Genomic DNA, 13,683 nt, shown 5'->3' on the forward strand with positions numbered 1-13,683 from the left:
GCAAATAACTTACCAATGAAGATTCGTCCTGCTTTGGAAATCCTCACAGTGCCTCTTCTGGTTCCACTCATACTTTACATCCAGGGTATATGTCATAAGCCATCAAACGCCATGTTTCCAACCCATTCTCAACTACCTGTGGAATACCTCAGGGCGCCATTTTGTCCCCTACCCTCTTTAATATTTTCAGGCACCAACTCCCAACACTAATCCAGTCTATTGGCCTAACTTGTACATATACACTGATATCTAGATCCTATTCCCTCTTGAACCTTCCAACTCTCAGGACATAAACTTTCTTAATGATAGACTATCACGTATTGCTACTTGGCCAATGACAACAGGCTGAAATTAAGCCCAGACAAATCCAAAGCCCTCCTTTCCTCTGATATCGGAAGTACTACTCTATCTTCACCACGGCTATATGGATAAAATCCTTCTTATCTGTTCCCTTCTCCACTACTGCCAACTCCAGACTTCGCGCCGTCTGTCTCGCTGCACCCTACGCCTGGAATAAATTCCTGAAGCCCCTACGTCTTGCCCCTTCCTTGGCCACCTTTAAATCTAGACTGAAAGCCCACCTCTTTAACATTGCTTTGACTCGTAGCCACTTGTAACCACTTGCCTCCACCTACCCTCCTCCTTCCTGTACACAATAATTGATTGATTTGCTTACTTTATTTTTTGTCTATTAGATTGTAAGCTCTTTCAGCAGGGACTGTCTTTCTTCTATGTTTGTGCAGTGCTGCGTATGCCTTGTAGCGCTATAGAAATGCTAAATAGTAGTAGTAGTAGGAGTAGTCAAGACCCTCTAGTACCATCCTTAAAATTCTAGAGCTCAATTAGACAACACCCTCAGCTTCAGACCACGATATTACCTCTCTTGTACAGCACTGCTTCTACAAGCTACAAATAGATCAATTAGACCAATACTTCAGCAGTCTGCTCTCCTGATTCTGATATTCTCTTGTACTGCACTATACAAAAGCCTCAGACAAAAATACTTACCACCGTTTGCAATTAATTCAAAACACCTCATCAAATTACTGGTTCCAAGAAATTTGGCCACGTCACACCCCTTCTTAAGCTGCACACTACATAAGAAACATAAGAGTAGCCATGCAGGGTCATCAGACCAATGGTTCCATCTAGCCCAGTATCCTGTTTTCCAAACAGTGGCCAAGCAAGGTCACAAGTACCTGACAGAAACCCAAATCATGGCAACACTCCATACTACAAATCCCAGGGCAAGCAGTTGCTTCTCATGTCTGCCTCAATAGCAAACTATGGACTTTTCCTCCAGGAATTTGTCCAAAACCTTTTTTTAAACCCAGATAAGCTAAGTGCTGTTACCACATGCTCCGGCAAAGAGTTCCAGAGCTTAACTATTTTGTTGAGTGAAAAATATTTCCTCCTATTTGTTTTAAAAGTATTTCCATGTAACTTCCTTGAGTGTCCCTTAGTCTTTTGTACTTTGGAATGAGTAAAAATCGATTTACTTCTACTTGTACACCACTCAGGATTTTGTAGACCTCAAATCATATTTTCCCTCATCCGTCTCTTTCCAAGCTGAAGAGCCCTAAAGTCATGTTTGTGACTGTTTCCTGTCTGTGCTCACCGCGCCTTCTGGTGGCCAGACCTGGTGGCTGCAGGGGACTGTCTGTTTACTGTCACCCGTTCCAGACGTCAGCCCAGTTCAGTCCGGAACTTTCAGCTGCCAGAATCGCTTCCTTGTTGTATCTGAACATCACCCATAGTTGCCTGTGATTGCTGACAGCTGAGCTTTAGCAGCTGATGGGCTTTATTAATCACCTAGAAACTTCGTTTGCCTTTGCAGCATCTAAGGTCCCTGGTATGTGGTTGTACTCTGTGCACTTCTGCCTAGTCCAGTTTATTCTGAGTTCTTGCCTGGTTCTTGTTTGTGTGTAGTTAGCTTTGGTTTTATTGCTTAGTTCTAGTCTTGTTTCTGGCTTGCATTCCTTTGTCTTGTGTCTGTGTTCCTTTTAGGGGCTGCTTGGTAGCTTTCAGTCCTGGACTCTCACCTGTCTGTGTTCTGTCTTAGTGGCTGCCTGGCAGCTTTTAGTCCTGACTCTGTTGTTTGTTTCCTGCTGGTATCCAGTTCCTGCCCAATCCAGTAAGTCCTGCCGGCCACCTGCACCAGGGGCTCAACTCCTGGGGAAGGGTGGTCAAGTGCAGGTGAAGCCTTGCTCCAGTCCTGTGTTCCAGTCCAAGTGTTCTTGTCCAGTGTGTTTCCTGCTTTGCTTATCCCTGTCTGCAGTCCCCTGCTTGTGTGTGTGTTAGGCCCAGTGCAGGTTGGGGTGGTTTGCCTGCCACTGCCGCTCCTTGGCAGCGGCCCAAGGGCTCACAAACCTAGTTGCTGCTTTGAGACCTGAAACCTAACCTCTTTAGTCTTTCCTCATACGCGAGGAGTTCCAGCTCCTTTATCATTTTGGTCGCTCTTCTTTGATCCTTTCTGATTCCGCTATATCTTTTTTGAGATATGGCCAGAACTGAACACAATACTTAAGATGCGGACGCACTATGGAGCGATACAAAGGTATTACAGTGTTTTCGGTCTTATTCATCATCCCTTGCCCATCTCCCCTTAGACTTGTATTTATACAGTTTTCTAATAGACTGGTCCCGCACGTGTGCACGATGGGGCTTCTAAAAGCTTCTAGAAAAAGGAACTGGGAGTTTTCCCACTCCGAGTTCCATTGGATGACATCACCCATATGTGAGAGTGTACTCCTGCTGTCCTCAAGATACCTGCTATAGGTGAGTAACTTCACTATCACTATCCTGCCCTGAGCCCATCCCTGGACATACCTCCACGTGAAAAAAAGGTTTACGTAGAGTCATTGCTGTTGCATCCTTGCTCTAAGTCAGCGCCTGGATGACCAGTAATTATAAAATCAATTTGAAAATTGGCCCATCTGTATTCATAATTTGTATGCCCCAAGATGACACCAATTGAAACTGAACTCTGTTTGGGATAATGCAGGATACCAAATGTCATTATTTATTTATTTATTTATTTGTTACATTTGTACCTCGAGCGTTCCCACTCATGGCAGCTCAATGCGGCTTACATGGGGCAATGGAGGGTTAAGTGACTGCCCAGAGTCACAAGGAGCTGCCTGTGCCTGAAGTTGGAATTGAACTCAGTTCCGCAGTTCCCCAGGACCAAAGTCCACCACCCTACCACTTGGCCACTCTCCACTCATTATAAATAAATAAATACTGTATTGAGGTCTTCCTTACAGTGTCCCCACCATATTCATTCTTTATGTATCTTGGGCAGTGGCGTAGCTACATGGGGCCTGAGGGGGCCGGGGCCCCCCGCAGATTCAGATTCACCCCCGGACCCCCCTCCCGCGAACTCGCCCCCGCCGCCGCCTACCTTTACTTTTGCTGGCGGGGGATCCACCTCCCCGCCAGCCGACGTCTTCTCAGTCCTTCCTGCTCTTCATTTGTTTGCTGACGTCCTGCACGTAATTGTACGTGCAGGACGTCAGACTCGGAGAACAGTTCTGTTCTCTGAGTCTGACGTCCTGCACGTACAACGTGCAGGACGTCAGCAAACAATTGAAGAGGAGGAAGCGACTGAGAAGAAGACGTCGGCTGGCGGGGAGTGGGATCCCCCGCCAGCAAAAGTAAAGGTAGGCTGCAGCGGCGGGGGGGAGGGGGGGCGGTCAATATCGGCAGTGTGGGGCGGTGCCGGGGGGAGGGCTAAAATGTGCCCCCTCCCCCCGGGCTCTGGACCCCTCACCCACGGGAAGGCTGTCTAGCCCCTGATCTTGGGGGTTCCTGTTTTCTTCCCTGAGGAGTCTTTTCATCTTGTTGGATCTATCAGTAAGGTGTCAGAAAAGTTTTCTGTAATGAGCAGCTAGTGGCCCTCCATTACTCCTACATTCTTAATGCAGAAGTAGCTCAGAAGACAGGAATTTAAAAAATAGGTAGTTATTTCTGGCTCATGGAATAACAGAGAAATTGATTTGAGAGAGGTGAATCTTTAATTAGGCACTTTCCACCTTATGTTCAAAGCGATTTAAGTGGACAGGAGAGGTTCCTGCCTATTGAAATCGCTCGTGCCAGCTAACCGCTGATATTCGGCGGCACTTAACCAGCTTCAGGGAGGCCAGGGGGTTGGGGGAGGAGCTGGGCAGTCATGCAGGTGCTGGCAATATTAGTGCTGGCACCTGTACAGCTAAGCAGGCAAATTTAGGACTGCTCAAATTTGTCCACTTAGCTATGAGGGGAGGGGGGGAGGTCCTCTGTTTTTTTTTTTGTTTTGTGGGGTCTAGCCAATATTCAGCTGGGGCCTGCATAGACAGTTAGCGAGCCCTGGCTGAATATTGTTCAGGACCCACATAAGCTCTGGCAGCCAGCATTGGAACAATTAACCCTGGATACTCAGTGCTGGCCCCACACCTGAATATCTAGGCCTAATGTAGCCAGCAACGGTCCAACATTTTAAAAAAAATGCTGACCGCCACCAGCTGAATATGTGCCCTTTTATTTAATTGTGCTCCACCCCTTGTTTTATTTTTAAACGGAAATGGAGCTTATTGCGACAGAATGAGCCCAGGAAGGGGATGTGTGTTTTTTAAAAATTGATTTTTCATAGTTTGGAATGCACCTGCTTTATCAGAAATTAGAAGGTATTCTTTCTTCTGCCTGTTCATTTTTTAAACTGATGATGTGATTCTCACTTTCAGAATCCCAGGCAACAGTCTGCCATATTATCATAAGCGTCCGCAGGTCCGGCTGCTCCTGTTGGCTTTGTTCTCTATTGCAGTCAGTGTGATATGGGGAATCTTCAGAAATGAGGATCAGTAAGTAACAAGAAAGGAGAAGCGCACAGAAGAAGTAACACCTGATAAGATGGACTGTCCTTATGTACTGGTATCCATCATGTTTGTACAAAAATAACACAAGAAGTGGCTGGTGTAGCGTAAAGCACAAATGCAGCAAATAAAAATAAATTAGCCATAAATAAAATAAACATGTTCATACAGGGAGAAAATGCTATAACCTTGGCACCACAGATTGGTACCTTCATGCAGCACACTGAGCACTAATTCTGTAACGGCATCTGGGTGCTTAGATTACGTTACAGAATGCTAGCAAAAGTCTGCATTTACGTGCCTACTTCTAGGTGCGTCCACTTATGCCATTTCAATAGCAGGAGTATTTGTGTGTACATGCGGCACTCTAGCACATAACTTACAGTATTCTGTAAGTTATGCATGTAGATTTGGACATGCCCATAGCGCTTCACTCCGTGCATGCTTCTTGCATTTACCTGCTAAGCAAGTTCCACACTATAGCACTTATGTGCATAAGTGCTAGTTTTCTTTAACTTGCTCATGCAGTTGGCATGTAAGTATAGGTAAACATAAACAGTGCTCAGAACTAAGTGCATGAGTTAAGCTATAGAGCAGCTTCTGATCTCAACACACTACCACCATCATCGCACTGCCAGCCCTTCCTTCCTACCTATATAATACTAGTAATGAATCTTTACAGATTAATAGAGACCTTTCAGAGGCTAGTCCTGAATGATTTGGAAAGAGTGGAAAAACGTTTGTGTTATTTTCATCATAATCTTTCTAATTTACAGCTGAAAGCTATACAGGAACTACAAGAAGATCGGACGATCATAATATTTAAAGCAGACAAGGTAGGAGTAGTAGTGATTCAAGATTTGGTAGCATACAAACAAGAGGCACACAGGCAGCTGGACGATCCAACATTTTATACCAAGTTGGATGAAGACCCCTCACACAAATATCAACCAGAAATAAAAACACTCATAGAACAAGCAACTACTGAGGGTACTGTTTCTATTTGTGAGACAAGATACCTTATGATTCAGTTTCTAACTTTACCAGCTATTAAATTGTACCCAAAATACATAAATGTTTACGGAACCTTCCTGCTCGGTCTATAGTGGGTAGCAATGACTCAGTACATGAGCCGTTGTCACAGTTTTTGGACTTCCATCTACAACCACTATTGAAAGATATTCCGTCATACGTGAGGGACACAGCACATCTGCTGTCCATGTTGACTGATTTTGATGTGGGTGATGCTCAATTTACCTTAGTCACGATGGATGCCAGGTCACTGTATACGGTGATCCCTCAGCAGGCTGCTCTGGAACTAGTGGATCTGTACTTACAGAAACTGGACATTTCTCATCATAAGTTAACTTTGCTCAACTCTATGGTACAGCGTGTGGTTCGGCACAGTTATTCCTGTTTGAAGATTCCTTCTACCTACAGACGCGGGGGGGGGGGGGGGGGGGGGGGGCTATGGGAGTGACGGTCGCCCTACCATAGCATGCCTGTACATGGCGTAATATGAAGAACAACCATGTATTCCAGTCTGAGTTCACATCCAACATTCTACAATGGAAGCGATACATTGATGATGTTTTTCTGATATGGAAACGTGATCGCCAACGCCTTAATGAGTTTTTGCCATCATCTCTATACAGTTGATAACAACATCAAATTTGAGATCAATATTGGTTGCATTCGAGTGAATTTTCTGGGACATTTTAATTGAACTACGGGAAGGCCGCTTATGTACTCAACTTTATCGGAACGTTACCGATACTAATTCTGTGTTGCAACTACTCTAGTTTCCATCCCTTATCTTAGAAAGAAGCCATTCCTTTTGGACAGTTTCTGCGCATTAGAAAGTTATGGGACTCTAAAGTGGGTTTTTTCAAACATGCAGCGGATATGACTCACAGATTTGTACAGCGTGGGTACCCACGGGAAAACTATTAGAAAAGCGCATAAGAGAGCAGCTAATGTTCATAGGCAATGGCTGTTTGAATCTGGACACAATAATCATCTGATGATGACATCATTACCTGTGTATTGCCTTTCTCCTCGAGGATTCCTCAGATTAAAAACATCATAAGGACACACTGGCCCATGATGCAGCTACATGGGATCCCCAGAATGCCATGTTTTGCTTTCACAAGATCGCGTAATTTGGGAGAGTTGTTCAAATATCAGGAACAGGACCCGGCCCCTTGTGATGACAGAGGGCATTTTAAATGCCATGGATGTATTTACTGCCATTATGCATGGGTCACGAAACAAATCACCCATCCAGTGACCAAACGCATTATACATCTACGAGATAGAACTGATTGCGATACCGCATAGGTCATTTATGGTATTCAGTGCCCATGTGCTTTATGGTACATAGGGCAAACTAAAAGAAAAATTAAACAGAGAATTGGAGAGCACCTCAGTAACCTGCGTACACATAAGAAGGAAGCACCGCTACTGGGGCATTGGGATCTGATGGGACATCGTGAGGATGATTTAAGATTTGTGGTATTAGCATATTTACGGCAGCCTCGCGGAGGTAACATAGTTTCTAGGCTCCTGAGGAGGGAAACGCAATACATTTTATAATTGGCAGACAACACACCCCAAAGGACTTAATAAAGCTATAGATTGGTGGGTGGTTACTCATTTGTAATGGACCAACCCATGGCTAGTATATAGAGACTACTGCGCATGCACCGGCGTTTTAGTTGATCTGAGCAGGGACTGCAGACTGCTTTTCACTTGGCGGTCTCTATGTAATGTAAGAAAAAGTTGCTATGTTTGAGAGCGAGACCGTGGAAGTTATGAGAGCGTGGGAATAATCACCAGGGTGCATCACTTTTAACATTGCACAACAACACCAGCATAAAAGAAAAAAAAGAAAAAATGATCTGGGCTTAAGCATAGATGAGCAGCGCATCCAGACCTAACCGCACCCAGCTCTTCCAATGATAGCTAAGCTAAGTACTTTTATATGACAGTATGCGGTTTCAATTGTAAAGATTCATTACTAGTACTATATAGGTAGGAAGGAAGGGCTGGCAGTGCGATGATGGTGGTAGTATGTTGAGATCAGAAGCTGCCCCATGCACTTAGTTCTGAGCACTGTTTATGTTTAGCTATATTGCTTACCACTGTCTACACAAGGTCTGTTTTTAGTTATAACCGGTAGAATTATATAACGGGTTTCTCTTTCCTCTTCTTTGTTGATTAATATCCTGAGAAACCTTTCAATCTATAGGTCCCCAGATTAGTTTTATTATGTAAGTATAGTTGCCAAGTTATACAATGAGGAGGCTATTATATAAAAAGCATAAAACCATATAAACAGCACATAGTACTGATCCAAGTGACACCAAACACAAACCATTGGCCTTCTTTACAGCAGAATTAGTCATCTCTGAAATGCTGTCCACAGCCCACTAGCAGGGTGACTCAAACAGTAGGCACTGAACATGTCACTGCAGACTTATGTGGCAGCATTACTGACTCCAGAGATGAACAGCAAGCTCAAATTTAGCAGTGAACTAACAGGTGCAAAACTAGTTTACTTTCTGCTTTTCTAACTGGTTTTCCCTTGCAACTTCAATATTACTAATAGCTTTCCTCTTTTTCTGTTATAGGTGGGCCTGGGTCCTGCAAGACATTTTGGGAATCGCCTTCTGCCTTTATATGTTAAAAACAATTCGTGTGCCTACTTTCAAGGTATTTGGGGGTGGGGAGAGGATGAGATGTATGCCTGGGTTCCAGGGTTCCTGAGATCACATGCAACAGAGTAAGACAAGTGAATTGGTCAAATTTTGCAAATTGTTCTTCCTTTGCATCCTTAGAGTATTCTAGAAGAAGCTGGTTGTATGACTGTCAACCATCAGGTGGAGATAGAGAATGCAGAATTGTGGTGCACCTCTATGAGCTTTGTATGCAGCTCCTACAATTCAGTATTTTTCTGTCTTTGAGCAGGTGGACGAGGTGTGCTCTGCAGCTCCTGGTTTGATCTGAGGTGCTCCTGGTCCATTTGGTCAGCTGGTGGAAAAGGCGAAAGCTAGAAGGATGCTTGGGTGCACAGGGAGAGGAATGGCTAGTAGGAAAAAGGAGGTGATGATGCCCCTGTATAAGACTCTGGTGAGATCTTATTTACAAAATTGTGTACAATTCTGGAGACTGCACATTCAAAAAGATATAAACAGGATGGAGTTGGTTCAGAAGACAGCTACTAAAATGGTCAGTGGTCTTATTCATAAAGCGTATAAAGACAAACTTAAAGATCTCAATATGTGTACTGTGGAAGAGGGGAGATATGATAGAAACATTTAAATACGTGGCGTAAATGCACAGGAGTGGAGTCTCTTTCAAGTGAAAAGAAGCTCTGGCATGAGGGGGCATAGGATGAAAGTGAAAGGGAATAGGCTCAGAAGTAACCTGAGGAAATACTTCTTCATGGAAAGGGTAGAGAATTCGTGGAACGGCCTCCTGGTGGAAATGTGGAGATGAAAACAGTATATGAATTCAAGAGAGCTTGGAACAAGTACATAGGCTCTCTAAGGGAGTGATTGGGGAGTAGATGGCATAGATGGGCAGAATGGATAGGCCATATGTCTTTATCTGCCTATATGTTTCTATGGTTCCCAGTTGAGTTTTCTGTGGCCCAGTCACACTTAGAGGTCTCAAGCTCATGCCTCATCAATCTAGTTCTGCAGGCACTTCAGAAAGCTCCTTTTGAACTGCTTAAAAAATCTACACTAAAGGATTTGACATTAAAGAACGTCTTTCTTGTTGCTATTTCTTCAGCTAGAAGAATTTTGGGGCTTCATATCCTCTTGTGATCCCTTCCTCCATTTTACGGAAGCTGAGGACTCTCTTCACACAGTACCATCCTTTTTTCCTAAGGTCATATCTTCTTTTTATGTTAACCAGTCAATAGATTCCCCATCCTTTCATAGAAAGAACTGTGGTGCTCAATTTTCCTCCTTACGTCCGTAAGGTTATTGAGTATGTGCAGTAATTCTCATGTCCAGAGAGCTTCTCCCCCTACACTCAGTTTTTTCCTCAACAGTTCCTGTACAGTTGCAGCGTTCCCACTCTCTGTACACACACACACACACACCTCGCTGCCACTGCTCAACAGAGAGAATCCCCTGGTTGGTGTATACCACCTTCATGCTCTCTCCGATGTCAGTCAGTGCTCCCTCCCCCCCAGGGCCCTGTTTTGGCACCTCTGAGGGAGGCAACACGAGGATCACCGTAATTGCTACTCTTGGTACTGGCAGCTCAAAACGCAACGTTGGAGTGAGAACACAGCCACTAGTCAGTTGTGAAAGGCCGTTGCTCCACCTCACTCCTCCAGCGTCTACCATGGCAGCACATGCCAACACCTCGCGCCATGAAAAATCTTTGGTGCCTTCTTCCTGCTGTGCTGCAGACCGCTTTTATGGCTTCTGCGGCCCCTGTTTCAGCCTCGCAGCCATTGCAAATGACCTCTGAAGGCAAGGCACTCAAACAACAGAGCAAGGTAAGGGCCCTGGACCGTCGAAAGATGCGGCCCCGACCCCTTCGTCCCGTGGATCTTACTCTCCATCAATCCGCTCTAAAGATAAAAGGGCTTCTCCCACTGAGCATACCATAGGAGCTCCACCCCCCCCCCCCCCCCCCCCAAGGCAGCAGTGGCATTGTCCATGCAATTACTCCTGACGGAGTCCCCCCAGTCTCAGGTGACCCTGCTACCTCCAGCCACAGTTGTTTTGCAGCTGCTCCAGGTGGCGCCTACACTGACCCTAACACCACTTTCTGTATCATCTTCCTCGGCAGTTCCATCAGCTCTGGCTTAGCCTGCTGAAACCTATCTGTTTTCCACTTCTGGGGCTATCTGTTATTCCATCAAACCACCTCTCTGACTCTGAATGGGAGTCCTATTCCTCATCGCAGCATCCGGCTACTTTGCTGGAGGCCTGGTCCAATGATGGTGTGGACCTCCCGTCTGGGCCGGATCCTCCGCCTCAAGTCATGACACAGCTCACGGAGGAGTGTTCTTACCCCAGATTTTTTCAGAAAGGTCTCCACCTTCCTTAGTCTCAACTAGGCTAATCTGCTGACCAACAAGAAGGATTTTCATGCTATCCTACAATCCTGTCAAGCATCTCCCAGGGAAGTTATCACTCTCCCGGTCCATTATGTATTGCAGGATCTTCAGCTCTCCAATTGGAAGAAGAGTCTGTCTCCACCACCTCAAAGCGTTTAACTCAAATACAAGGTCCAAAAGACACCTAGTCACGATCTCCAGCAAATCTCTGTGTCTCAACGCTGTCAACGTAGACACTGTTATCCAACATAAAATCAATTGTAACATTAAAATCGCCGCCTAAAAGCAAATGCCCATCCCTGTAACGTAGCAGGATGTGACCCAAGCCACCGAGGAAAGCAGCTTTCTCCTTATTAGGAGCATAAACACAGCAATGTATAAAGACTGTCTCCTAACAACAATTTGACCATCACCTTTTATTTTTATTGCTATGATTCTTATTTGAGGGAAGGTTCAAATTTTTCCTGATGAGTCTAGATGGACAGGAGCGAAGAAAACGGTTCCTGACCAACATGTGAGCTTTTTGGGGAGCGAGATTTTCATTGAGATTTCTTGTAAATTTAGGTAGATAATCCTCAGTATATTTATGAAGCCCCTCAGTAAAGATTTTTCTTAGAATGCTGTAGTACTTCTAGGATAAACGTGACTTTTTGGGGAATGATTGTATTATCAGTGCGATATTTTTTCTGTGTCTTTGTCCCATCAGTAGGTGGAAGATTAGCCACAAAAGTCTCCTTATGGTTGGTTTGTTGGGTCTCCCCTGACTGCTCTCCCCCCCCCCCCCCCCCCCTCATCTTATATTAAGCATGTAAATTACTGTATGGTTTTCTTTATTTTCTTTGTAATATACAAAGTACCAAAGTAAATAATATTTCTCTTTTGAACAAAGTGCTACACTTTACAGACAGAGATGTTATGTTAATATTCTTTTCTTCCTGTCTCCTTCCTTGACCCCAAGGGCTGTACCTTACTTTTGGTTGTCCTTTTTATCTACGACATCTTTTTTGTCTTCATTACACCATACCTCACAAAGGTAAGTAAAAGAAAGATACAGAAATATTCCCAGTTGTTTTGCTGCTACTGGCTTGATGAAAAAGAATTTTAGGCAGATTGCAAGTATTAAGGCAAGCATTAGCAGTAAATTTGAGAGATTAATTATCATATCTGACTCACCCTGGCTTAGGAAATAAATCCATTACTGTCATGGTGTGCAAAAAAACTAATAGAATCAAAAAGGTGAAACAAACCTACAACTAAGTATTCCAAATAAAAGAAAAATGTATTTGAAAGGTAGAAAACAATTCAATGTGTGAACGAGGAGAAAAGACCTCAGACTTTTTAAAGCCAAGGATACTTAATAACCAAATGGGCTATGATTTGCAATCATAGGTCATAAAAATTGCTCACTTACTGCCCATAGATATATATATTTAGAAAAAGAGAGAGAGAGAGAGATCTTCATATATCAATTCATAAATAAATAGGGAAAGTGCATTTAACTCCAGTTCTTGCAGCTAAATCAGTGTTTCCCAAACTGTGCGCCTCAGCACCCTGGTGCGCTGCAGCGAACTCTCAGGGGTGCCTCGTCACATCTTGACCTCCCTCTCGCAGCCCATAATCCAGCATCGCTCCCTATTTTCCCCTCCCACAGGTCCGGAATCTGCTGCTTCCTGCTTCTTCCCCCGCTGCCGCTGCTGTGCTTGCAGCTTACATTTTCGGGTCATCCGCAGTTCACACAGGCACTGCTGGGACTTCCCTCTGCCATGTCTGGCCTCACAACAGGAAGTTGCATCAGAGAGGGCCGGACGCAACAGACTGGGAGGGCACCGGGGTGCCTGCCTATGTGAATTTTGGTCAGCCCGAAAATGTAAGCTGCAAGCACTACAGCGCCATCGGGGGAAGGAGTAGGAAGCAGCAGTAATCCTGGACCTGCAGGAAGGAAGGTAGCTAGTGATGCTGGATTTGAGGAAGGCAGAGGTGTGCTGGATTTATGGGAGGAGAGGGGCTGCAGGGAATGATGTGCTGAACTTTCTGGGAAGAGGGGGGGGGGGGTGCGGAGTCCCATGTGGCCGGGGAGGGTGCAGAGACCCATGGGGGGGGGAGGGTGCCACGAAAAATTGCTCGGACACTAAGGGTGCCGTGAGCCAAAAACTTTCAGGAACCCCTGCTTTAAATTCATATCTCAGTTACAAAAAAGTGCACAATTTCAATCCTTGCCATGATGCTTCTTATACCTTCAGAATCTTGTTCAAAATCCCCAATGAGTCCCCATTTCACCAAACTGCTGCTTCATGGGGAAAATGCTTTAAAAGCATCACATCTTAAATAAACACACCTCGTATGATTGGCATCTGGAAGTTTGGCAAATGTCCTGCTTTATATGGTAAGGAGCAGAATCAACTAATCAGTTTTGTTGGATATTTCTAATCAGACTACCCGTTGACCCACAAACAGGCCATTTCTTATTGTCCATGCCAGCCTGGAAGAGTGGGTTATGTCTCCATGCCAGCAGACGGAGCCAGAGAAAAAAACAGCTCAGAGCTGACATTACTCCCCTTTGGGAGGCTAGTATAGCTTTCACCTTCTCAGTGTTTCTCAGCTGTAGCAGATGTGGCCTGGTGCAGCAACTATGAGTAAGCTGCTCAGATTCCTGGTGGAGTACAGATCGAGTCTGGGAGATGCTGCAGGGAGTTATCATTTCCTAAGTGTCTTCACCAGACCAGTCCAGTACTAATGTGTGTTGTGTCC

The 13,683-nt window shown here is 44.8% G+C and overlaps 1 protein-coding gene across 1 annotated transcript in view; it reads left to right on the plus strand.

Moving 5' to 3' along the window:
- The window catches only part of SPPL2B (signal peptide peptidase like 2B), a 177,022-nt gene that overhangs the window by 90,294 nt on the left and 73,045 nt on the right, over positions 1-13,683 (plus strand). The window contains 3 exon segments of the mRNA XM_030217560.1: positions 4,722-4,838; positions 8,483-8,564; positions 11,894-11,968. Coding sequence (XP_030073420.1) covers positions 4,722-4,838; positions 8,483-8,564; positions 11,894-11,968 — 274 coding nt within the window.

Source organism: Microcaecilia unicolor, chromosome 11, assembly GCF_901765095.1.
Source record: "Microcaecilia unicolor chromosome 11, aMicUni1.1, whole genome shotgun sequence".
Classification (NCBI taxonomy): domain Eukaryota; kingdom Metazoa; phylum Chordata; class Amphibia; order Gymnophiona; family Siphonopidae; genus Microcaecilia; species Microcaecilia unicolor.